We start from the raw sequence: 25,141 nt of genomic DNA, 5'->3' as shown, positions 1-25,141 counted from the left end.
TATTCTAAGCAATAAGAGATAACAGTATAACAAGCATGTCGATAGGGAGCAGTCTGTGATGTGGAAATTTGAAAATGCCAAAAGCTGACTCAAGCAGATGAAACTGGCTGCCTCGATCAGCAACTGATGAAGTTTCAGTATGTGAAGTAACAGAATAATCAGCAAGAGCTGACCATACTTATACATTAGGGGACTGATTCTGCAGCTCTTACTGACACAGGCAGTCCCATTAAAGTCAGCGTGACTACCCATATAAGTAAGGTTCCAGCAGAACAATATGCAGGCTTCCAGCCTTTTTGACTCAGCTTGAGAAACTGATAGAGATCATAAGAACAGCAGTGAAGATGACCCAGTTATTCAGAAAACTGATTACATCCCATCTGCAATGGCTATGCTGATGCCACAAAAAGAACATTTAATTCTTTGAAGACATTCAAAGAAGAATCTTAAGCAAAAAAGGGAAATATTTTAAATAGAGTCTTTAAAAAAAGAACAAAACACAAAAAGGAGAGTTACATTTAGGGAAGAAACCATTTCAGCAGTTGTCTCCAATTCTCTACATTGACCTTAAAGAAGACACCTGAATAGCAAAATGAGGCACATTTTTTTCTCTTACTCTTGTCTCTTGAGAAGAGGAGAGTTCATTGTAAGAAAGCAGAGGTACCAAAGGAGTACCAAAAGCTCTGCTCAGTCTGTGAGATACCTCACTATGTTGAAAGGATAAGCCTGAAAATATCTATTATAGAATCACACTGGTCACACTATCATTACAATCACAATAGAACATAAGTCTCTGTTTTAAGCATATAACTTTCTGGAAAAAGACAGGTTTTGCCCTGATATGCGTTTTCATTTTATAACTTGAAGAAAATCTGTTCAGCTATTTTAATCACCCAAGCACAGGGAAAATGTTTTACAGTCACAGAAAATATTGCTGAGATACTTTTTGGCACTTGTAAACTAAAGAACAGTTTCACATTAGAAGTTCGAACTTGGGATCTATGTAGTCCTGAAAGAATTAGTGTTTTGCCAAGTTAAGAAGAAGCTGTTAAGAAATAAATCTATAAAATGAATAAAAACAGTACTCTGTATGCACATATCTATTTTCCTTAGTGCAATGGTTTAGCCTAATCAGTGTAGTTAGTCCAGTGCAATCCCCTGTATTAATATTCTAAGGGCAGAGAGAGGTGGTAGCTATGAAGCTGTCCTGTCAACATTGTGCTGTCTACGTGGGGGGGTTAAGGTTGGTATAACGACGTTGCTCAGGGGTGTGGATTTTTCACACCCCTGAGCCACGTAGTTATTCCAAACTAAGTGTGTAGTGGTGACCTGGCCTAAGGCTACTATGTCAGCGTAGCTATGCCGGCATAAAGCTGTAGAGTAGATGCAGCCTACCTCACAAAAGGTGTTTTTCTGTTGGCGTATGAACACCATCCTCCTAAGCAAAGTTAGCTATGTCGACAGAAGCACATTTCCATTGACACAACTGGGTACACCAGGGAAAAGGTCAGGATAGCTACGTAGGTCAGGGTGTTGTTTTTTTCACATCTCAGACTGACACAGCTATGTCAACCTAACTTTTAAGTGTCGACCAAGTCTTATTTTGATTTAAGAGTAGCTTATTTCGATTTAGCTTAAATCTGTTTTTAATTTTCTTAGCTCTGGCCTACACTACGAGTTTAGGTCGAATTTAGCAGCGTTAGATAGATTTCACCCTGCACCCGTCCACACAACAAAGCCATTTTTGTCGACATAATGGGCTCTTAAAATCGATTTCTGTACTCCTCCCTGACGAGGGGATTAGTGCTGAAATTGACATAGCCGGGTCGCATTTGGGGTAGTGTGCACACAATTTGATGGTATTGGCCTCCAGGAGCTATCCCAGAGTGCTCCATTGTGACCGCTCTGGACAGCACTCTCAACTCGGATGCACTGGCCAGGTAGACAGAAAAAGCCCCGCAAACTTTGGAATTTCATTTCCTGTTTGGCCAGCAGGGCACGCTGATCAGCAGAGGTGACTGTGGAGATCTCATCAGCAGAGGTGACCATGGAGTCCCAGAATTGCAAAAGAGCTCCAGCATGGACCAAACGGGAGGTACTGGATCTGATTGTTATATAAGGAGATGAATCCGTGCTTTGAAAAAATCTCCAAGGGCATAAAGGACAGAGGCTATAACAGGGACCCACAACAGTGCTATGTGAAACGTAAGGAGCTCAGGCAAGCCTACCAAAAAACCCAAGAGGCAAACGCCCTCTCGGGGTCAGAGCCCCAGACATGCCACTTCTATGAGGAGCTGCATGCAATTCTAGGGGGTGCCCCTACAACTACCCCACACCTGTACGTGGACTCCTGCAAGGGAGTCTCACGCAACAGGGATGAGGATTTTGGGGACGAGGAAGATGATGAGGAGGGGGAGGTTGAAGATAGCGCACACCAGGCAAGCAGAGAAACCATTTGATGTTTACAAAGCTCATAACTGTTGCGGTGATCAGAGCGGGCTCCATGCTTGCCATGGTATGGCATCTGCAGGAGAGCAGAGTTGCAGGGGAAGCGGTGGTTGGATGACCAATTTTGCAGACCTACTGCACCGTCTGCTGCCAGGACACAACAGCTGTGCGGGCTGCACGCCTGCCGTGGTATGATGAGACAAGAGCAGCCAAGCAGAGTTGCAGCGGAAGCGGCAGATGATGACGGTCATATAGAGGACCTATGAGACAACCAGGAGAGCAGAGTGGCAGTGGAAGCAGTCGTTCGATGAGGATGGTTTGCAGTCCTACTGCACCGTCTGCTAAAAGCAATACGGCGCCCGCAAGAAAAAAGGCACAAAATGATTGTCTGACGTTGCTTTCACGGAGGGAGGGGCGACTGACAACATGTACCCAAAACCACCCACGACAATGTTTTTGCCCCATCAGGCATTTGGAACTCAACCCAGGATTCAAATGGGCGGTGGAGACTGCAGGAACTGTGGGACAGCTACCTACAGTGCAACGCTCCGAAAGTCGACACTAGCCTCGGTACTGTGGACGCACTCTGCCGACTTAATGCGCTTAGTGGGGACACACACAATTGCCTATATAAAATCGCTTTCTAAAAAATCAACTTCTATAAATTTGACCTAATTTCATAGTGTAGACATACCCTTAGTTAAATTGAAATAAGCCTGGGTTTAAACCAAAATAAGTGTGTCCACACAGCCTTTTGCAGTGGCTTAACTGAAAACGTTTAAAATCACACCTTAAGTTAAACTGGTGTAATGCTGCATGTAAACAAGCCCTTAGTGACTAAGGCAGGGGTGGGCAAACTTTTTGGCCCGAGGGCCACATCGGGGTTGTGAAATTGTATGGAGGGCCGGGTAGGGAAGGCTGTGCCTCCCCAAAACAGTCTGGCCTCCGCCCCTATCCGCCCCCTCCCACTTCCCGCCCCCTGACTGCCCCCATCAAAACCCCCGACCCATCCAACCCCCCCTGCTCCTTGTCCCCTGACCGCCCCCTCCTGGGACCCCTGCCCCTAACCACCCCCTAGGATCCTACCCCCTATCCTACCCTCCCTGCTCCCTGTCCCCTGACTGCCCTGACCCCTGTCCACATCCCTGCCCCCTGACAGCCCCCTCGGGACTCCCACGCCGATCCAATTGCTGCTGCTCCCCGTCCCCTGACCACCACCCCCAAAACCCTCAATCCATCCAACCCCCCCTGCTCCTTGTCCCCTGACCACCCCCTCCTAGGACCCCCCGCCCCAAATGCCCCCTGGGACCCCACCCCCTATCCAACACCCACTGCTCCCTGTCCCCTGACTGCCCCGACCCCTGTCCACACCCCCACCCCCTGACAGCCCCCCTGGGATTCCTATGCCTATCCAACCACCCCCTGCTCCCTGTCGTGACTTTCCCCCGGGACCCCTTGCCCCTTATCCAACCCCTGCCACCCCGTTCCCAGCCCCCTTACCATGCTGCACAGAGCAGCAGGAGCTCGCAGCCCCGCCAGACCCAGCTACGCCGCCCGCACTGCCAGGCAGAAGCGGTGGGCCAGAGTGCTGGGGGCGTGGGGACAGCGGGGGAGGGGCCGGGGGCTAGCCTCCTCAGCCGGGAGCTCAGGGGCCAGGCAGGACAGTCCTGCGGGTCAGATGTGGCCCACGGGCTGTAGTTTGCCCACCTCTGGACTAAGGCCTGGCCCAGTCACAGATTTTGTGCCAGTATAACTATGTTGACTAGGGATGTGATGTTTTAGCATTACAATTATGTCAGTACGACTCTTAGTGTGAACACAGGTATATTGGTACAAAGGTGCTTTATAGCTGTATAGTTTATTCCCCTTCCCCTAATGGAACAAGCCAAAGCTATTAAAAGCATATTTATGCCAATATCAGTGCATCCACAATTGGGGCCTTGGGGAAGGCACTGCCTCACGTTTTGTGTGCAGATGAGGCCTGAAGTAGACAGCAACAGCTCAAATCTGGAAGATGCTAAGTGCTCCTGTGAACTGCTAAACATCTTCATCTGGGTGAAGTCAGTGGGCGTTGAAGATTCTCAGCAATTAGCATAAATGAGCCCTAAATGCAGTTATTGGGCCGGTTTTGTTTAATATCTTCATTAATGATCTGGAGGATGGTGTGGATTGCACCCTCAGAAAGTTTGCAGATGACACTAAACTGGGAGGAGAGGTAGATATGCTGGAGGGTAGGCATAGGATACAGAGGGACCTAGACAAATTAGAGGATTGGGCCAAAAGAAATCTGATGAGGTTCAACAAGGACAAGTGCAGAGTCCTGCACTTAGGACGGAAGAATCCCATGCACCACTACAGACTAGGGACCAAATGACTAGGCAACAGTTCTGCAGAAAAGGACCTGGGGTTACAGTGGATGAGAATATGGATATGAGTCAACAGTGTGCCGTTGTTGCCAAGAAGGCCAATGGCATTTTGGGATGTATAAATAGGGGCATTGCCAGCAGATCGAGGGACGTGATCGTTCCCCTCTATTCGACATTGGTGAGGTCTCATCTGGAGTACTGTGTCCAGTTTTGGGCCCCACACTACAAGAAGGATGTGGAAAAATTGGAAAGAGTCCATCGGAGGGCAACAAAAATGATTAGGGGACTGGAACACATGACTTATGAGGAGAGGCTGAGGGAACTGGGATTGTTTAGTCTGCGGAAGAAAAGAATGAGGGGGGATTTGATAGCTGCTTTCAACTACCTGAAAGGGGGTTCCAAAGAGGATGGCTCTAGACTGTTCTCAGTGGTAGCTGATGACAGAACAAGGAGTAATGGTCTCAAGTTGCAGTGGGGGAGGTTTAGGTTGGATATTAGGAAAAACTTTTTCACTAGGAGGGTGGTGAAACACTGGAATGCATTACCTAGGGAGGTGGTGGAATCTCCTTCCTTAGAAGTTTTTAAGGTCAGGCTTGACAAAGCCCTGGCTGGGATGATTTAATTGGGGATTGGTCCTGCTTTGAGCAGGGGGTTGGACTAGATGACCTCCTGAGGTCCCTTCCAACCCTGATATTCTATGATTCTATGATTCAGATGACAACACACACAGTAATTGCACTAATACATAGAATTCTGTATACCTGTGAGAAGACTCAAACACTTATTTGAATCTCATAGCATATGTTATAATGAACATACATACTGTGAAATTCAGTATAGTTTTCGGTTTTAAGGTAAGGAAATGAAATGCACACAACTACATATTATATGCATAAGTGTTATATTTAACTTTAATTAATTCAGGAAATTCAAAGTTATGGTTTGCAGAGCAACCACAGTGTATCAAATAAATATAGCACATACACATGTAAAACATAGAATTTAACACTGTATATATTTTATATTTCTGTACAGATGGACAAGGGTAGATGAGTTAGTTATTCTAGAAACTATAACTTTAAATTACACTATGGTTTGAAAAACTTAGGAAGTCACAGCCATCATAACTCTCAGTTACATTTTTAAAGAAATATTGCAGATTGTGTGTTTTTCATTAAGAGAGGACAAAGTTATGACAGTCTGCCCAAAAATTAAAGTTTTACGTGTTCTCCTTTTAAAAATATATTTACATTTCAAGTTTAATAATAACCATCAAAAATGAGGTGATAAGTGCAGCTCAAACATGCATTTTATATGCACATTATAATTTAATCACCATGTTCCAAAAAATGCAGTATCCTTTTTCACTGAACCACATAGCAATAGACCTAAAAGCAGTTAAAATAGCATTACTAAAGCAGATCAGAAGAAATCACATGTTCAAAAAAAAAAACTTTTTTTTTTTTTTTTTTTACCTTTATTGAAGCAGCAGCATAGAGCATATCTTCAAGAGCGAAATGGCAACACTGGTTCAAATATTCCTGACAAAATTCTTGGATGAGCTGTAGATTATATAGGCTATCGGCCAATGACATGGTCTCTTTCAAACAAATATCTAAAATGAAAGCGGAAACAGAAAAGGTTAGGCATAGCTACAGATCTGAAAATAAAAGCCTTACATATAATAAGTGCCAAGCATTTTGGAGGCAGATTAAAAAATGAAAATATTTTGTCAAAAGGAATTTTTTAAAAATCCAGTTTTGAATTAGATTTTAATTTCAGAATCTTGAGTTATGTCATCTTACATTTTATTCCATTGCATTTTTATAGGCTTGTTTTTATGCTATCAAAGTAGATTAACATCTTGAATACTTTCTAAAACACACTATGATTGGGGTTTTTTTGTAAATGGTAATTATAAATTATGATTTTTAATGACCCTTGATGAAAATAAATTATAATCTAACTCTTGACCCATTTATTATTTTGAGACCATCACAAACATTACAGTATAACTTAAATATATTTCACTGATTACAGTATCCCTCTTGCAACTAGGTTTTAAATGCTCAGATACTAGTAGTAAGTGAAATGGAATTGATCTTGTGCTTCACATATGAACATTCAAATCTAATAAGTGTCAAGAATAATACTGTTAGAGTAAGCCTCAATAAAAACATTATATTTTTAATGTTTTCTATGGTTCTCACAGTAGTACCTGATCACCTCTGACTTTATTTTAGAGACAAAAGGGGAGACTTTACATGCATATTTTAAAAAGGTAAATGGGATATTATGGTGAGGAGATCCAAACAATAAAACGGGTGATATTAAGCTAGGGATTCGAGGATAACATGAGCCCTGTCTTGCTTCACTGTTCTGAAAAACAGAGTGGAGGAATCTGTGGGAAAGCATACATGAGATTCCAACTCCAGGCCTAAAAAATGCATCAGTCAGAAATTCTGAATCTCTGTCTGTTCTCAAACAGTAAGAGGGCAAGGTGTTAGCATTGGAAGCAAAGATCCAAGGAGTCAACATCCATGGCAGCCCTAGTTTCAACCCTTCTCTGATCAGACACACTAGACAGTAACAGCACGTGCCTGGATTTGACACTTACATAACTTGAAAGCCAACTTTTTCCATCTCATAAGCCCAAGAGCAACCGGTATTTTGCTTTCTTAAATCTGGGGGCCTGTGCTACTGGAGGCATTCTATGGAATGGTTTTGCATAGGGATTTCACACTTCGGATCTGAGCAACCCTGAGATCAATGTGCATGATCCCAACAAGGCTGAAGCTTTCATGGGGAGAACAGAAGGCCAGAGAATGACCAAGGAAGGCTGGATGCCAAGACACTTTAGGCACTGAAGGATGTGCTCTCAAGAGTGAGGAATCTGCCAAGACAGTTCCTTATTGAATTATCTTTACAAACTTATATTTGCTTGGTGATTTATAGATAGTAATGGTAAACATAATATTGGGAGATACCCTGGTAAGTGGTGCTCTCTCTTTAAAAAACGAAATTTTATGCAAGTGAGAGCTTTTAAGAAACTCAAATTTTACCTCTTATGTATTTATGCTATTCAATGCCACCATTTTAATGTACACTGAAGAAAAAGCCATTTTAACTTGCATCACCATCTTTTGAATGGCAGAGTCCTCTAACATACACACTCACCCTCCAGTTTGACAATATCAGGACAGTAGAAGTGGATCAGAGCAGCTAAAGCACAACCATCTGTACCATCCTTCAGCAGATTTTCTACCAGTGGAATGCAAGGCAGCTGCTTAAGCAGTGTTTGCTCCTTCCTGTAACGAGCCTACCATGTAGAAAGAGGAGATTAAAATAGACATATGCTCAGACACATATGTGAAAACAGATTTGTACTGTAGATTCTGTGTTCCATTAGTGAAAAGGCATTAAGTAATATCAAGTCAGTCACCATTTTGTCAGAGGTTACTTTCTGTAGATTAATATTTATGCTAAACAAATAGGCAAAATGTAGATCGATTTAAAAGGAAACAAGTCCATATGATAATATTGCAACTTTCATTCAAAACTACTGTGCTGTCAAAGTTTGATCAAATACATACAATATTCTGGTTTCAGAGTAGAAAGCCGTGTTAGTCTGTATTCGCAAAAAGAAAGGGAGTACTTGTGGCACCTTAGAGACTAACAAATTTATTTGAGCATGCAAATAAATTTGTTAGTCTCTAAGGTGCCACAAGTACTCCTTTTCTTTATACAATATTCTAATTCACTCTGAAATCAGACAATTCATTTGTCACTATTAGGAGAATAACTTACAAATAGTGGCATTCAGTTTCATAAGCATTCAAAAATTACTTATTTGTCTAACATAATGGGCCAAATCCTCAGGTGGTGTAACTCTGCATTGCTTTTTGAAAGTGAGCTGAGCTAAGCCAATATGCGCCACATGAGGATCTGGGCCAATACGTGCTTCAGTTATAACAGACCTGACGCCAAATTCAAAAGTAGAGAAATCTGGATTTGATCGGCTCCATTTTCATTATTACTCTGTGTCATACAGACAACAGGGCATTTAGAAAAGGATTCATGGTCAAGATTACCAGGGTAAAAGAATTTTACAAAAGGAAAACATTTTGAAAAGAAACTTTTTTTTTTGCTCTAATTCCATATTGGTCATTCTTAATGTCTCTTCTCACATCCCCTGGGGTGCCATATTGGGAGGGAAAAAAAAAAGGACATATAAGATGACGTATTTACTAACTTGTTGATATGACTTATTGTGTAACTGACCTTTTAATTTTCAAATACTACAGAAAGTTTACAATCTGTCTTAATACCTCAGTGCTAATTATGATGCTAATTATGATGTCAAGAATATCCCTGAGCTAACTAATTTTATGTTTAAGTTATGTATATATTTAGATGGACTCAGAGGGCTCTCTTTTGAGGTTCTGAGAATTCACTCACTGTAACCCTGAAAATTATACTTTTGGTGAGAACTGGATGGGATTCCATTCAGTGCATCTCAGTGTCTCTCTTAAATTGGCCAAAATGGTGGATTGAGAAATGTAGAACTCCCAGACTATATTACCTTGTGGAGAGACACCAGTACTGTGAACTGAAGACAAGTCTTTATTATAGCACACCAGAATGGCCCAGATAACTTTTAACCAGTTAATATTTTAATATTTAAAGAGTAAGATTTAAAGCTTTACTTCAAGCTTGAAATGTGGTGACACTATAGCATGAAGTATGTTGTATGAAGATACAAATGGCAGAAGACATTGTCCCCTTGCTATGATAGACATCTGAAAATGCTAAACAAAATGTGTTAATCTTTCATGTATTATTAATATTTGATTTGCATATGTTAGTAACACTTTAAATTACCTATATTTAAGCAAGACATTTTTCATACTGTCAGAGCTTTTTCCTCCCCAGCCAAATTGCAATTCTTTACTCGTGACAATCTAATCTATTGTCATGGAAATCACAATACTGTCACAAATATAGAATTATGCTTTTCCTCCATGGAAATGGTTTAGAAATGAAGTGTGAGGAGAAATGTTTTACTTAGATTTTATTTTATTATTCAACAACAATAGCAGAGAAGATATGGTAACACATAATATACAGATTGGCTCAAAAATCATAATTAAAAATTTATCTCAAGAATTTAATATATTGTTTTAAAAACAGTTTCTCAATTTTGTTTAAAGAACAGTTTAAAGTTGTTTTAAATATAGAGTACAATGGCTGGCTTAGCAGCATCTCACAATATGCCACCACACAATGACTTTCTGGGAGAAAGCTTCCTGTCATTTAAACGATGATTCAGGCTGCCTTAGGAACATTGTCTACAGACTTCTCTTGGGAACTACAGTATGTCAAACCTTAAAGGTAGACCTGGAAGAAGATGGTTGTTTGAGAGAGTAGAAATATCCAACTTCAGGAAAAAATAAAGTTAAAATACAGTCAAATCTACTAGGTTGCTCAAGGTATATTTTGTATCATGTTTTAATAGGAATTTACTCAGCATTTGATAAAGAAGGCAACATATGTTATGCTACTTCAAGTTACTGTGTAGACACCAGTGACTATTTTTTACTTTTAATTTGGAAGAAAATCTCTTTTAATCATTTAGAAAGTGTGATGATAAACATGGTCATAACAAAATATAACACCTCAACATGCTAGTACCATATTTATCAAAAGATTGGTACAGCACTGCTTTTAATAACTGCACTGCAAATATATATGATATTTCTAATATACTGATAGGGAACTATCGGTAAACAAATATCTTATACAAAAACAGCAATAACAAAAGGTTTATTCAGAAACAGCTCTTCACAAACATTCTGGTTTAATGGAAATACTGTATGTCAGATTATGATGAGAAATGTACTTTATTTTCGTAGGTCTGTAATGACCATACACAGCCCACTTGTGGCTTTACTCCTCTCCCCTATGTTAGTTATATTGTTGTCCTTTCATTCCTGAAATAAGAACATTTAAATGGTATTACATAGTCCAGAACTGAATATTCTCTTTAAATATACATAGATAGCAATGCAGAGAGGAAAAAAGACAACACTGCAGAGGAATTACTTTTATACTACAGACTCTTATGAAATTGGGTTCAATCAGCTAGGAACAGAACAGCTGTAATCGCTATTACAAATTGTTTCTTAATGCTGTTCTTTAGGCAATGGCCAAACTTTATTTACAGTAAGCAGTTGCCTAAGCTTATTTTTCTCTCTTTGCAATATATATGAACCATCTCTTAGTTAAAACAAAACTAGCTGAGGGCCTGCACAAGTGCTACATGTGTGATTTGATCGAAAGATCAAAAGTACATTTTTGGACAACAGAACAAAATGCAGTACAGCCTTTACTTGAACATCTACAGACTAAGTAAATCTCAAAGCAGCTCCATATCTATAGTATGGATTTACTGATGACAGAGAAAAGAGCATATTATCTTTATTGTTGAAGTGTAGCAGGGGGATATGTTAATTAAACTACATACAATTTTAGTGCAAATTACAATATGTTATTAATTAAGCACAGAGTTACATTATTATGCTTTTATAATTTTAACAATAGGGGCACAGCCAATGTTTTGCTCCCCTCAATACTCATCACTAATTGAAAAGAGAGAAACTAGGATAAATGGTGTGTGTGTGATACACACTTTTTAATAAGTGTCTAAAAACTTCAAGTGCCACAAAGGTTGGCTTCTGTGGATCAACTTTCTTAAGAAAGTACACAAGCAGTTCTGATTCACACTAAATAGGAGTTTGCATATGAACCAAGCAAAGAACCTTACCAGAGAGAGTACAGAGAGAGTATTTTATATACTGAGGTGAGGTAAGAGAAGGCAACACACTTCACTATAAAAAGTAAAATATCATAACCACTACAGATGCATGTCAACTGTTCTTAAAGCAACTTTTGATCCAATATCATACCTTAAATTTTAATTTTCTCCAGATTACCTCGAAAGACTGGGTTCTAAACTATGTGAACCCTATGGACAGCAATCTACTATACTATAATCTAATCTAGCCGAGATAAATTAAATGAATTGAGTACACCAGCATGACATGGACAAAACGATTCTCATTTTAAGCTATTAGATCAAAGGTGAAGCAGTCAGGCAAACTTACAGGAACCAGTTTCCAAAACCATTTCGTAGGAGACTTCAGAGGAAGCAGTAGAAAAAAGAAAAAACAAAAGCAAAAAAAAATTTTTAAATCAGATTTTATAGTTTATCCTTACATAGCAATTTTGCTTTAAACTTCTCTCAGTTTTGTACAATAGTGTATTATAATTTCATAATAAATGCTATTGGCACTGTAACCTTCGTACAGAATAAAATGAAATTCTTTAATAGTAAAACTAATAATGGAAATGATAGTTTTCAGTCTCTGTCGATCAACAGAATAATTTTTCCACACTAAAAAGACATAGGTTTTTAAATCACTATTATTTTATTTGATGTCCTCACACATCTAATTGCACCCAGGATATGCAATCAATTTTGCCAACTGAGGAATTCATCTGAGACTATGATCAAAATGAAGTGACTCAGAACATAGAATATGCAAGCAAGCAAAAAAGGTAACACAATGTATAATAACAGGTCTAAACATGCTTGTAACATTACAAATTCCAATGAGGTTTATAACAGTTAATTCCAATGCCAGCCAGTAATGTTTCATACAAGTTTAAAAATATTTTGTAAATATAGTCCTATGACAATCTTCAGAAAAATGAGGGGTGCGGGCAATCATGTATTTGCAAATACAAGTCACATTAGCATCAGCTACATGATGGGCAATGACCTGAATGTACAACCTAGTTTTCATGTGTGTAGTTTTCTTTCAGCTACTTCTAGGGAAGGGGTGAAAAAATCAGAATTGGTGGATTTAATCATAATCAAATAGTCTATAAAATACATATGATAAAAAAGAGAGACAAAATGACTAGATTTGCAAAGAATCAGAGTAAACTCACTCTAAATGCTTAATCCCAAACCCACTGAAAAAAACCAATTGAAATTATTTCATTAAGTTCAAAGGGTTTTAGATTAGTCTTTAATTGTGCTTATAGGTTTCAGAAGAATATTTATTACAAAAAACCACTTACCTACCTGTACTGTAACTATTTTTTTGAGATGTGGTGCAGATGTGTATTCCACTCAGATGCGTGAGCACCCAGTGTATCAACACTGGAAACTTTTCCTAATAGTACTGGCAGGGAGGGCGCTTATGCCCTCTGGCCCTTAACCCCTTCCCTGGCTATTTAAGGGCAGTGCTGCCCCAAACTCTCTCGGTTCCTTTGCTCCAAATGTAAAGACAAGACACTCCGATGCAGAGGGGCTGGAGGTTGGGTTGTGGAATACATGTCTCCACCCGCATCTAGAAGAACAATAGTTACAGTACAAGTAATAATTTTTCCATTGAGTGGTTATAGATGGGTATTCCATTCAGTTAACTCACAAGCAGTACTTCAAGGTGGTGGGACATGGAGTCTACTTCAACAACTGCAAAACTGCCTTTCCAAAGTTTGCATGTGACCTAGACACAGTGCTAACAGCATAGTGCTTGATAAAAATATATAAAGAAGATTGGGCAGCAGCCCTGCCAATGTCCAATATCAATACGATAGATACGACTAAATTCTCACTGGAAAGTATGAAGAGAGACTATGCTAGGCTGGGGAAGATGCTTAAGGAAATTGAGGCTCAGGTGATCTTTAGTGGGATTCTGCCTGTTCCTAGAGAAGGGCAACAAAGGTGTGACAAGATTATGACTATCAACAGATGGCTTAGGCAGTGGTGCTATAAGGAGGGCTTTGGGATGTATGGCCACAGGGAGGCATTCATGGACAGAGGACTCTTGGGATGGACTTCATCTGAGTAGGAAAGGAAACAGACTTCTAGGATGGAGGCTAGCACAACTGATTAAGAGAGCTTTAAATTAGGAATTTGGGGGAGATGGTTGAGAGATGTCCAGGTAATCTCCACGCCGGATTTTAGCATTGAGAGGGAAGAAAACACAGTAAGAAAGGATACAGCTGTGGGTAGGAGAATGTATATAAGGAGGAAGGGCAGTGTGGATACCAGTCTAATAGGTTATACTGGCTGTAGAATGACCGTGCCAAATAGGGTACAGAATGTGAGCGAGGCCAAACAGCAAAAATTAAGATGTTTGTACACCAATGCGAGGAGCCTAGCTAACAAAATGGAGGAACTAGAGCTACTGGTGCACGAAGTGAAACCAGATGTTATAGGGATAACAGAAAGATGGTGGAATAGTAGTCATGACTGGACTACAGCTATTGAAGGGTATGTGCTGTTTAGGAAAGACAGAAATAAAGGTAAAGGTGGTGGAGTAGCATTGTATATCAATGATGCAGTAGAATGTAAAGAAATAAGAAGCGATGGAATGGATAAGGCAGAGTCCGACTGGGCAAAAATTACACTGGGGAAGAAAACTACTAGAGCCTCCCCTGGGATAGTGCTTGGGGTATGCTATAGACCACCGGGATCTAATCTGGATATGGATAGAGCCCTCTTTAATGTTTTTATTGAAGTAAATACTAATGGAAACTGCATGATCATGGGAGACTTTAACTTCCCAGATATAGACTGGAGGACGAGTGCTAGTAATAATAATAGGGCTCAGATTTTCCTAGATGCGATAGCTGATGGATTCCTTCATCAAGTAGTTGCTGAACCGACTAGAGGGGATGCCATTTTAGATTTGGTTTTGGTGAGTAGTGAGGACCTCATGGAAGAAATGGTTGTAGGGGACAATCTTGGTTCAAGTGATCATGAGCTAATTCAGTTCAAACTGAACGGAAGGATTAACAAAAATAAATCTGCAACAAGGGTTTTTGATTTCAAAAGGGCTGACTTTCAAAAATTAAGGAAATCAGTTAGGGAAGTGGATTGGACTGAAGAATTTATGGATCTAAAGGCAGAGGAGGCCTGGGATTACTTTAAATCAAAGCTGCAGAAGCTATCGGAAGCCTGCATCCCAAGAAAGGGGAAAAAATTCATAGGCAGGAGTTGTAGACCAAGCTGGATGATCAAGCATCTCAGAGAGGTGATTAAGAAAAAGCAGAAAGCATACAGGGAGTGGAAGATGTGAGGGATCAGCAAGGAAAGCTACTTTATTGAGGTCAGAACATGTAGGGATAAAGTAAGACAGGCTAAAAGTCAAGTAGAGTTGGACCTTGCAAAGGGAATTAAAACCAGTAGTAAAAGGTTCTATAGCCACATAAATAAGAAGAAAACAAAAAAAAAAAAGAAGTGGGACCGCTAAACACTGAGGATGGAGTGGAGGTCAAGGATAATCTAGGCATGGCCCAATATCTAAACAAATACTTTGCTTCAGTCTTTAATAAGGCTGAAGAGGATCTTAGGGATAATGGTAGCATGACAAATGGGAATGAGGATATGGAGGTAGATATTACCATATCTGAGGTAGAAGCAAAACTCAAACAGCTTAATGGGACTAAATCGGGGCCCAGATAATCTTCATCCAAGAATATTAAAGGAATTGGCACATGAAATTGCAAGCCCATTAGCAAGAATTTTAAATGAATCTGTAAACTCAGGGGTTCTACCATATGATTGGAGAATTGCTAACATAGTTCCTACTTTTAAGAAAGGAAAAAAAGTGATCCGGGTAACTACAGGCCTGTTAGTTTGACATCTGTTGTATGCAAGGTCTTGGGAAAAAATTTTGAAGGAGAAAGTAGTTAAGGACATTGAAGTCAATGGTAAATGGTACAAAATACAACATGGTTTTACAAAAGGTAGATCGTGCCAAACCAACCTGATCTCCTTCTTTGAGAAAGTAACAGATTTTTTAGACAAAGGAAACGCAATGGATCTAATTTACCTAGATTTCAGTAAGGCATTTGGTACAGTGCCACATGGGGAATTATTAGTTAAATTGGAAAAGATGGGGATCAATATGAAAATTGAAAGGTGGATAAGGAATTGGTTAACAGGGAGACTACAGTGGGTCCTACTGAAAGGTGAACTGTCAGGCTGGAGGGAGGTTACCAGTGGAGTTCCTCAGGGACCAATTTTGGGACCAATCTTATTTAATCTTTTTATTACTGATCTTGGCACAAAAAGTGGGAGTGTGCTAATAAAGTTTGCAGATGATGCAAAGCTGGGAGGTATTGCCAATTTAGAGAGAGACCGGGATATCATACAGGAAGATTTGGATGACCCTGTAAACTGGAGTAATAGTAATAGGATGAAATTTAATAGTGAGAAGTGTAAGGTTATGCATTTAGGGATTAATAACAAGAATTTTAGTTATAAGCTAGGGACACATCAATTAGAAGTAACGGAGGAGGAAAAGGACCTTGGAGTATTGGTTGATCATAGGATGACTATGAGCCGCCAATGTGATATGGCCGTGAAAAAAGCTAATGTGGTCTTGGGATGCATCAGGAGAGGTATTTCCAGTAGAGATAAGGAGGTTTTAGTACCATTATACAAGGCACCGGTGAGACCTCACCTGGAATACTGTGTGCAGTTCTGGTCTCCCATGTTTAAGAAGGATGAATTCAAACTGGAACAGGTACAGAGAAGGGCTACTAGGATGACCTGAGGAATGGAAAATCTGTCTTATGAAAGGAGACTCAAGAAGCTTGGCTTGTTTAGCCTAACCAAAAGAAGGAGATATGATTGCTCTCTATAAATATATCAGAGAGATAAATACCAGAGAGGGAGAGGAATTATTGAAGCTCAGTACCAATGTGGACACAAGAACAAATGGATATAAACTGGTCATTGGGAAGTTTAGACTTGAAATTAGACGAAGGTTTCTAACCATCAGAGGAGTGAAGTTTTGGAATAGCCTTCCAAGGGAAGCAGTGGGGGTAAAAGACCTATCTGTCTTTAAGATTAGACTCGATACGTTTATGGAGGAGATGGTATGATGGGATAACATGATTTTGGCAATTAATTGATCTTTAAATATTCATGGTAAATAGGCTCAGTGGCCTGTGATGGGATGTTAGATGGGGTGGGATCTGAGTTACTACAGAGAATTCTTTCCTGGGTATCTGGCTGGTGAATCTTGCCCATATGCTCAGGGTTTAGCTGATCACCATATTGGGGGTCGGGAAGGAATTTTCCTCCAGGGCAGATTGGAAGAGGCCCTGGAGGTTTTTCGCCTTCCTCTGTAGCATGGGGCACGGGTCACTTGCTGGAAGAGTTTCTGCTCCTTGAAGTCTTTAAACCACGATTTGAGGACTTCAATAGCTCAGACATAGGTGAGAAGTTTTTTGCAGCAGTGGGTGGGTGAGATTCTGTGGCCTGCGTTGTGCAGGAGGTCGGACTAGATGATCATAATGGTCCCTTCTGACCTTAATATCTATCAATCTATGAATCTAAAGCAGCACTTAAGAATGCTATCGATCTTGGTTGGGCCCTCATCAAATAAGTCCATAATCTCTGAGGAAGCATGGTCTGAGGAACAGCTACTTTATATGCTATTGTAATGCAGGAAGTTATCCACCTGGATATCTGCCTAGAGTCTGCCTGACCCTTCCTTTAATCTGCAAAGGAGACAAAAAATGAGGTGATGAATGAAAAAGTGTAGTCCTCTCTAGGTAAAACGCCAAGCATTGTCTCACATCCAATGAATGAAGTTGCTGTTCATATGTATTTGAGTGTGGTTTAGGAAAGAATAGCAAAAATATTACTTGGTTAAGGTGAAATTGTGAAACCACTTCCAACAAAAATTTTGAATGTGGCCATAGGACCACTTTGTCTTTGAAAAACTGAATATGTCATGGCCTGCAGTTCACTTTCTTCTTGCTGTAACATCTGCAAGGAGAGTAAGGCTGTCTTCTGGCACAGGAGGGACAGAGAACAGGTTGCTAGGGACTCAAGTGAAGGCCCGATAAGAGCAGTTAACACAGTACACAGTATTAAGGTCTCACAAGGGAACCGGCTCTTTCACTGGTGGGTGAAGACTAATGACTCCTCCTAGAAATCTTGCTACCATGATATTAGAGAAAATTGACTTCATTTGGATCAAAGGATGAAATGCCAAAATCACCTGTTACTGGACTGTAAAGGAGCTGAGAGACAGATCAGAGGACTGAAGGTGTAGCAGATACTTCAAAATGTTCCAAATGCAGGCTAGCCTTGGTTGAATCCCCGGGCTAGCAATCACATCAAAAGCCACTTCCACTTGGTTGAACAGGTAGCTCTTGTGGACAGTTTTCTATTATTGAGTAGCACTTGCTTAACAGCTTCCAAACAGCATTCCTCCTCCTCCTCCTCATCTAACCATGCAGCATCCATGCCATGAGGTTTAGACTTCTGAACACTGGATACAAAACTCAACTGTGGTGCTGAGTCAGTAGATTATGATAAAGAGGAAGAGCGATGGGAGGTCGAACCGACAGATTGAGTAGGTCAGAGAATCAACATTGCCTAGGCCCAGCTGATGCAATGAAAATTAGTTTGGCATGATCCAACTTCAGTTTAAGAATAATGAGGAATGAGTGGTACCAGGGGAAAGGCGTACATCAGTGCCGATCCCCAATTCAGATGGAAGGCATCTGTTAAGGAGCCTGGACTGAGACCTACTTGAGAGCAAAATACTGATGGCGCTTCTAGCTGTCTCTTGTTGCAAACTGGTCGAAAATCAGGATGTCCCTTGAAAGAAGATGGAGATCAGCACACCACTTGTGATTCTGGGAGAAATTCCTGCTGAGATGATTGGAGTAGTGATTCTGGACCCCAAGTAAACGAGCGGCTGTGGGAATTATACTTTCCTTGGTGCAGAACTGCCAAAATTTTATTGCATCCCAAGCTCATAATACATTGCGGTGTCGTTGATGGTGAGTATATGAACTGCTGCATCCCAATGTGATTCTGAAAGGCTGGGCAGGCATTGTAAATGGATTGAAGCTCCAGGATGTTGATATGAAAGGAAGTCTCCTTTTCAACCAAAAGCCCTGAATTTTCAATGTTTCTAGATGAACTCCCCAACCTATTGAGGAGGCACTGGTGACTAAAATCCTGTTGCTGGAAAACAACTGAAGGGAATACCCTAACATGCGTTGCTCAGAACTGTCCACCACTGTAAGAAATCCAGGATCACTGGAAGCACTTGGAAAAGCTTGTCCAACAACTGACAACTCGGGCAATAAACCAACTTCAACCATGTTTGAAGAGGATGAAGGCACGATCTCACAGGCTGAACTACATAAGTGCACGCAGCCATATGGTGTAGAACTTCAAGCACGCGTAGACTGTAGTTGAAGGTTAGGACTGAAGTGCCAGATACAGGTGACAAATTGGTTGAAACTGTTTGTTTGGCAGAAACACTCTCAAATTTATGAGTCTAGTAAGGCCCTAATTCATCAATTTGTTCAGTTAGCATTAATGTCAACTTTCCTTTGTTCAAAATCAGACCCAGATGATCAAAGAGACATTGTGTGAATTGGTGTTACAGAGGACTTGTTCTTTGGACTTGCCTCTCACTAACCAATTGTCCAGGTTTGGGAAGACAAGAATTCCTCTTTTTCTGAGATAATGCTGCTACTACAGTGATGCATTTGGTAAATACCCATGGAGCGGAGGAAAAGCCAAAGGGAAGCACAGTGTACTGATAATGCTGACCTCCATTACACATCTCAGAAACCTCCTGTGCCTTGGGAAGATCGCCACATGGACGTAAGCATCCTGAAGATTGAGGGCTGCAAACCAGCTGTTGTGATTCAAAGTGGGAGAATAGTCCCTAGGATACCCATACACAGTCTCATGTATTTGATGTACTTGTTGAGACCACAGAGATTGAGGCTAGGTCTCATCCCTCCCTTGGACTTGGGGATCAGGAAGTACCCTTAGTAGAAACCCTTTCCCTGATTTTGAAGTGAAAACTCCTCTATGGCCCCCAAAGCCTGAAGAGTCTGCACATGCTGAAGGAGCAGACGAGTGAGAAGGGTCCCTGAAAAGGGAAAGAGTAGTTGAGTGGGAAGGGTGAACAAACTGGAACTGAATGGCATAACCCAGTCCCACAATGCTTAGTGCCCACTTGTCCATAGTTATTGACTCCCAAACCCTGTAGAAAAGGGATACCCAGTTTCCAAACGAAAGGGAAATGGTATGAAGCTTGAGAACTGGAATGCCAACATCAGGGAGAGTGTCGAGTAGGCTGCTTGCCCAAAATAGATAAAGGACAGGCTGATGGGTTAAAATTGGGACCAGAAGACCTACTTCTATGAGACACATGCCCTTTTCTGGAGAAGTCCTGCTGTCTAGCAGAACAATTTGAACTAAAGAACTGCTGAGGGTGTTATTGCTGCTATTGTTGTTGCTCCGGGAAGTGATGATCTTTACCACTGGGGTAAAACCCCCCAACAAACACAACATACCTTGAGTCTTTAAGGGAATGTAATGTTTCATCAGTTTTCTCTGAAAATAAAGATTGACCGTAAAAGGATAGGTCCTCAATTGTCAGTTGGACCTCAGGAGTGATACCAGCGTTCTGCAACCATGAAGTCCTTCTCATTGTTACAGCAGAGGCCATAACTCTAGAGGAAGCATCAGCCATGTCTCAAACTAACTGTAATTTTTGCCACTCGACAGCCCTCTGCAATGAAAGCCTTAAACTCTTCACTACAGGATTCTGGGCAACTTATCTGTTAATTTTGCCATTGCTTCTCAATTTACAAAAGTCGTACTTTGATAAAAGTGCCTGCTGATTGGCAACATGCATTTGTAAGGAAGAAGTAGAATACATTTTCCTCTCAAACACATCCAATCTTTTAAAATCCTTGTTCTTTTGTGTAAATTTATACCTCCCTGTCTTAACGTCTCATTAGCAGCCATTACAACAAGAAATTTAAGTACCGGATGCAAATAGGTGCACTCAAAACCATGCATAGGCACGTAGCATCTTTTATCTGTACGTTTTGTTGTGGGTGGTAAGGAAGCTGGAGTGTTCCACAGAGTCTTTGCCGGTTCCAAGATCACTTAATTTATGGGGAGAGTCACTTTCCCTGGAGCTGAGGACAGGAGAATATACAGTAACTTATGGATGTTCTCCTGAATACCAAAGGCTGAAACCATGAGCCTCAGGAGGTCCTGACATTATTTAAAATCCTCAGATATAGGGGAGGAATATTCTGGCATTACAAAGTCATCTAGCAATGAAGAAGAGGAAGGAAGCAAAGCCAGTGGAATCTCCTGTGATGCCCGTAACAACAATTCAGACTGAACCAGGTCCACTGCAGCAACTGCCATTTGTGGCTGCAGTGATAGAGGCTCAGGAGGAGAGGCTCCCAGCAGAATAGGAGACCTTGCTCTGGACTGCACCATGGATGAGAACCTAACTGACTGTGGAACATCCCAGGGATTCTAACAAGGCCATTGTGGGTAAGGGTACGGCATAAATGGCCAGTAGTAACTGGGCCAAGAAGTCCTCTCTCGACTATGAAAGCATTCACAATATCAGTACCAATGGTGATCCCCAGGAAGTCTCAGTGTCTTTCAAAAGCGATATCTAGAAGGCAACAGAGAGGAGGAAGATGTCTCCAACCCTGAGGAATCTTCCAAATTGTCAACAGAGGCAACAGAATAGCCATCCCCAGTGGGGTCAGCAAACATCCCGCCTCATCTGAAGTTTAGCTCATCAGTACTGAGAAAGGTAAAGCACTCAGTACTTTAAGCATTGATATGGACCTTACACTCAATACCAGAGCAGATGTCTGTGCTGAAGTTGAAGCCATTCCCATTCCTGCAGAAGCACTGTGCTCTGCAATTGTCACTGGTATGCAAGGTAGTACTTGTGCTTACTCGCTTCTCAGTACCAAAAGGGTGGGTGACCTCAACCCTGCACTGGAAAAGGCACAGAAGACAGTGCCGACAACAATGAGGGGTCTAAAACCAGTCCTGTTGCTGCCAAGGATACTGACGAAGAAAGCACGACAGCTGAGCATTCTTGAATCAGAGGAGAGTCAGGAACAGACAGGCAAAGGAAGGCCAATCCTCCATGATATGCCACCAGTGTGGACACAGCCTGTGCTGACATAGATGTTGTCGGTGCTCGACTCAATGGATGCCCCACGGGTGGGGCTAGTCAACAGTATGGAGTCTGCTTGCTCTCACCTCGGTACCAAAGAGCGGGTAGATGGCCATGCTCTATCTCGCATACTGGATGAATCCTGATGCTACTCTACACTCCTCTTAGAAGGGGAGAAGGAATCTTTCCTAGGGTTGGAACAGCTCCCCTCTGCTTTATGAGATCTTTTTCTAAGAGAACCAAACGAAGGAGAATAAGATCACCTCCTCCTGAGAAAAGAATCGGAATCTCACTGAACCTTTCTTTAATGTGCCCTTCTTCCAGGCACAACAAACACTGTGTGTTGGGGTCACTATTGGGGATAGCCACCCGCCACCACAGATCATGTTTAAATCCTAGCGAGGGCATCACCCAGGATAACTGTCTATCTTAACTATTACAAACTAAACCTATGGGTACTACTTAACTATACTAACTAGTCAGTAACTAGAGACGATAAAATCCGAGAAAGACAGAGGGGGTCAGGGCAGTGCTACCCTTAAACAGCCAGAGGAGGAGCTAAGGGCCAGAGGACTCCAGCGCTGTGCCTTTTGGGCACTGCAAGGGAAAGTTCTCCAGCTTTGGCGCACTGGGCACACACACCTGAATGGAATACATGTCTGCAAACACTCGAAGAACCACCATTGTTACTGTAGTATAGCAAATACACAGAGCAAGTTCTACCAAAGGGTAAATTAACTTGATTACGCAAATTAAAAAATTTAAGGAATGGTTATTTATAAGTGCAGATGAAGCTAATTTTCATATGTTTTATACTGAAGCAGAAAATATACTCCAAAGGAAGTATATATTTTGTACGTTTATGTACTTTTTAAAAAGATCTAGACATGCTGCATTATTATAAAAGGTTTACTCACTGAAAGATTGTAAAAAAGTCTAAATATGTGAAAGTTCATTGTTATTTTACATAGTTTTTGCTGTACAGTACATTGTCTTTTCTACATACTTTTTAAACTGTGGAAAGTAACTGTAGCAAGGCAACAGATTTCATTTAGTCTGAATATGAAATAATTTTTTACTGGAGGAAAGGTTGTGTACCAGGAGTGGGAGTACTCAATGTATTTCTTCTGCAAAGCCACCATGTGAGATTGGGCTTCTGTATTTGGAGAATCCCACAACCATTTAGAAGTGGTTAAGTTTTAGGTGGTACATGCATAACCACCCCTGGATCTGAACATTCCAACCATTCTTATTAAAACATCCCCTTCCAACTGGGTCCAGTTCCTCCCCGCCTCACTGAAATCTAATAAAACCCAAAGATGAGGGAAAATGCACATGGATTTGCAAAGGCATTACATTCAAAGAACTCCTAGTTATATGTAATTTATGCTTACTGTTGGGTTTGTCTAGATTAGGGAATGAGGCAGAAGTTAGGTCTGGGCTATCTGTTAGCTAATCTAGACTTAATCAAATTATTACCGTAATTCATAATAAATAATCATTTTAATGTTTTTTTCAACAAAACACTAATTTAGTTGTTTGCTCTCTAAAGATTTATTGTTGCATTTCTAAATAAACTAAAGTAAAACTGTCAGGCAGGGTTTGAGGGTTATATGCTCAGTTTTCTTCTCTTTCTGGTAGGAGTGAAATTTATTGGAGTAGGAAATAGAAGAGAATTATAAAGTTTACTGAATAACTTTGCCTGTTTCTAGCATAATCAATCTTGCTTCTGTTTGGCCAGAAACTAAAATGAAAAACAGGTCTTCAGGTCCTTGAAATCTTTATAAAGTTCTTTTCTTCCCAGGCCTGCTTAGCTATTTGTGCTTATTGGGGAGATAGAAACATTCTCGCTCCCTGCTCCTTTTCCAGTTCAAGCTCCAGAGAAAAACAGGTTTCCAAGATCATGCCCATCCCTGAGAGCTACAGCTTAAAAAACCTCAGGAAATTTGAAGTCTCAGCAGTATGTGGCTGGAGTAGCAGCCCACACAAACAGGAAGAACCTTCAACGATGCTTAAAGCTATAGAACAAGGTACTTTTGAACTTCAAACTATGCCAGTCACATGGAGAACCCACATTACAGCAGAGGGCCTCAGTCTGGAAAGGGTGATGGAAAGAAGCAGAAGAGGTACAATGGAAATATTAACCCCCTGTTTTGTTAGGTTTCCAAGTCCTAATGGAAGCAACATGCTGAAGGATATAAGAAGCATCAAGAAAGGAGGGTAGTGATGGGCTCCAGATGTAAGCATAGAGCTAGAACTGCATATGAACACTAAGGCCAACATTTTCAAAATTTAGGTGCTTAAATTAAGGTCACTGAATAAGTGGCCTCATTTTAAAATGGTGATCATCCTGAGCTCTCAGTCCAATAGAATCTGGGTGGTCAGCATTTCTGAAAATCATGCCACTTACACTTAGGTGCCTAACTTCAGTGTAAATGTGGAGTTCTTTTTATTTTTTATTTTGTTTGTTTAAGTATTTGGAACATTGCTTATTTAGAAAGGGTATGTAATATATTTGAATAATCTAAAAAGTGTAATTACATTGCTTTGGATATTACAACAGCAGAATTCAATGTTGGGTGTTTGACCTAATTACAATGTCTACTGACACCAGTAACTTAGTTCCCAGGCAGGGAATGAAAATGACAGAAAAAAGTAACATCACACAGAGTAGTCACAATTGCAGCTGTTACTAGTATGTCAGCAGCTGTAGGATAGTGGCCCAGGAGAATAACTGAGTCTGTTGTGCAGCTCTCAGTATTAGATGTTGGGGGTCAACAAAGATATATACTGTAAATGACATCTCACTGGCACTGAGCTGTGAAAAAAGAAATGGAGTACAGGGATGACGAGTCAGAACCTGGAAAAAGACAAACAGTATGCTGCACCGAAGTGTATGTGTGAATACTGAAAGACATATGATAGTAGCAGCATTATACTGAACAGGTAAGCTGATCATAGCACCTAATAGAAAGCTGATGGAAATTCCAGTCAACTTGATTAAAAGGGTGGCTTGAGTTACAATTTAAAAAAAATTAATTAAAAAAAAACACATTAGTATTCTGTAGAGTGGTTCAATATGTTTCATGTGACGAAAATATAATTTCTACCTGAGATTGTGATGAGTTTCAAAATCTCAGCAGCAGTGTCTACATGTGAGAGCTATTAACTTTAGTAATAAGTGATAGTCACAGTACAGTATGTGAGACACACTGTATTCAAGGAGTATGTTTCTAGTAGAAATGGGATATAACA

The 25,141-nt window shown here is 40.7% G+C and overlaps 1 protein-coding gene across 10 annotated transcripts in view; it reads right to left on the bottom strand.

Annotated features, from left to right (window-relative positions):
- The window catches only part of CAMSAP2 (calmodulin regulated spectrin associated protein family member 2), a 163,087-nt gene that overhangs the window by 48,558 nt on the left and 89,388 nt on the right, over positions 1-25,141 (bottom strand). For 7 of the 10 annotated variants that reach the window (XR_006283246.1, XM_037906020.2, XM_037906019.2 and 4 more), the window contains exons 5-7: positions 11,978-12,010; positions 7,992-8,133; positions 6,290-6,429 (exon numbers count right to left, since the gene is read on the bottom strand). Coding sequence is in view for 9 of the 10 variants with exons in the window: in XM_037906020.2 (XP_037761948.1) it covers positions 6,290-6,429; positions 7,992-8,133; positions 11,978-12,010 (315 nt within the window). In the remaining variant the exon portion in view is untranslated. The remainder of the gene's footprint in view (positions 1-6,289; positions 6,430-7,991; positions 8,134-11,977; positions 12,011-25,141) is intronic. The other 3 variants (XM_037906021.2, XM_037906022.2, XM_043520778.1) reach the window with 1 other exon arrangement.

This window comes from Chelonia mydas, chromosome 8 (genome assembly GCF_015237465.2).
Source record: "Chelonia mydas isolate rCheMyd1 chromosome 8, rCheMyd1.pri.v2, whole genome shotgun sequence".
Lineage (NCBI taxonomy): Eukaryota > Metazoa > Chordata > Testudines > Cheloniidae > Chelonia > Chelonia mydas.
The sequence above is the reverse complement of the archived record's forward strand: the minus strand, read 5'-3'. Positions and strand labels throughout refer to the sequence as shown.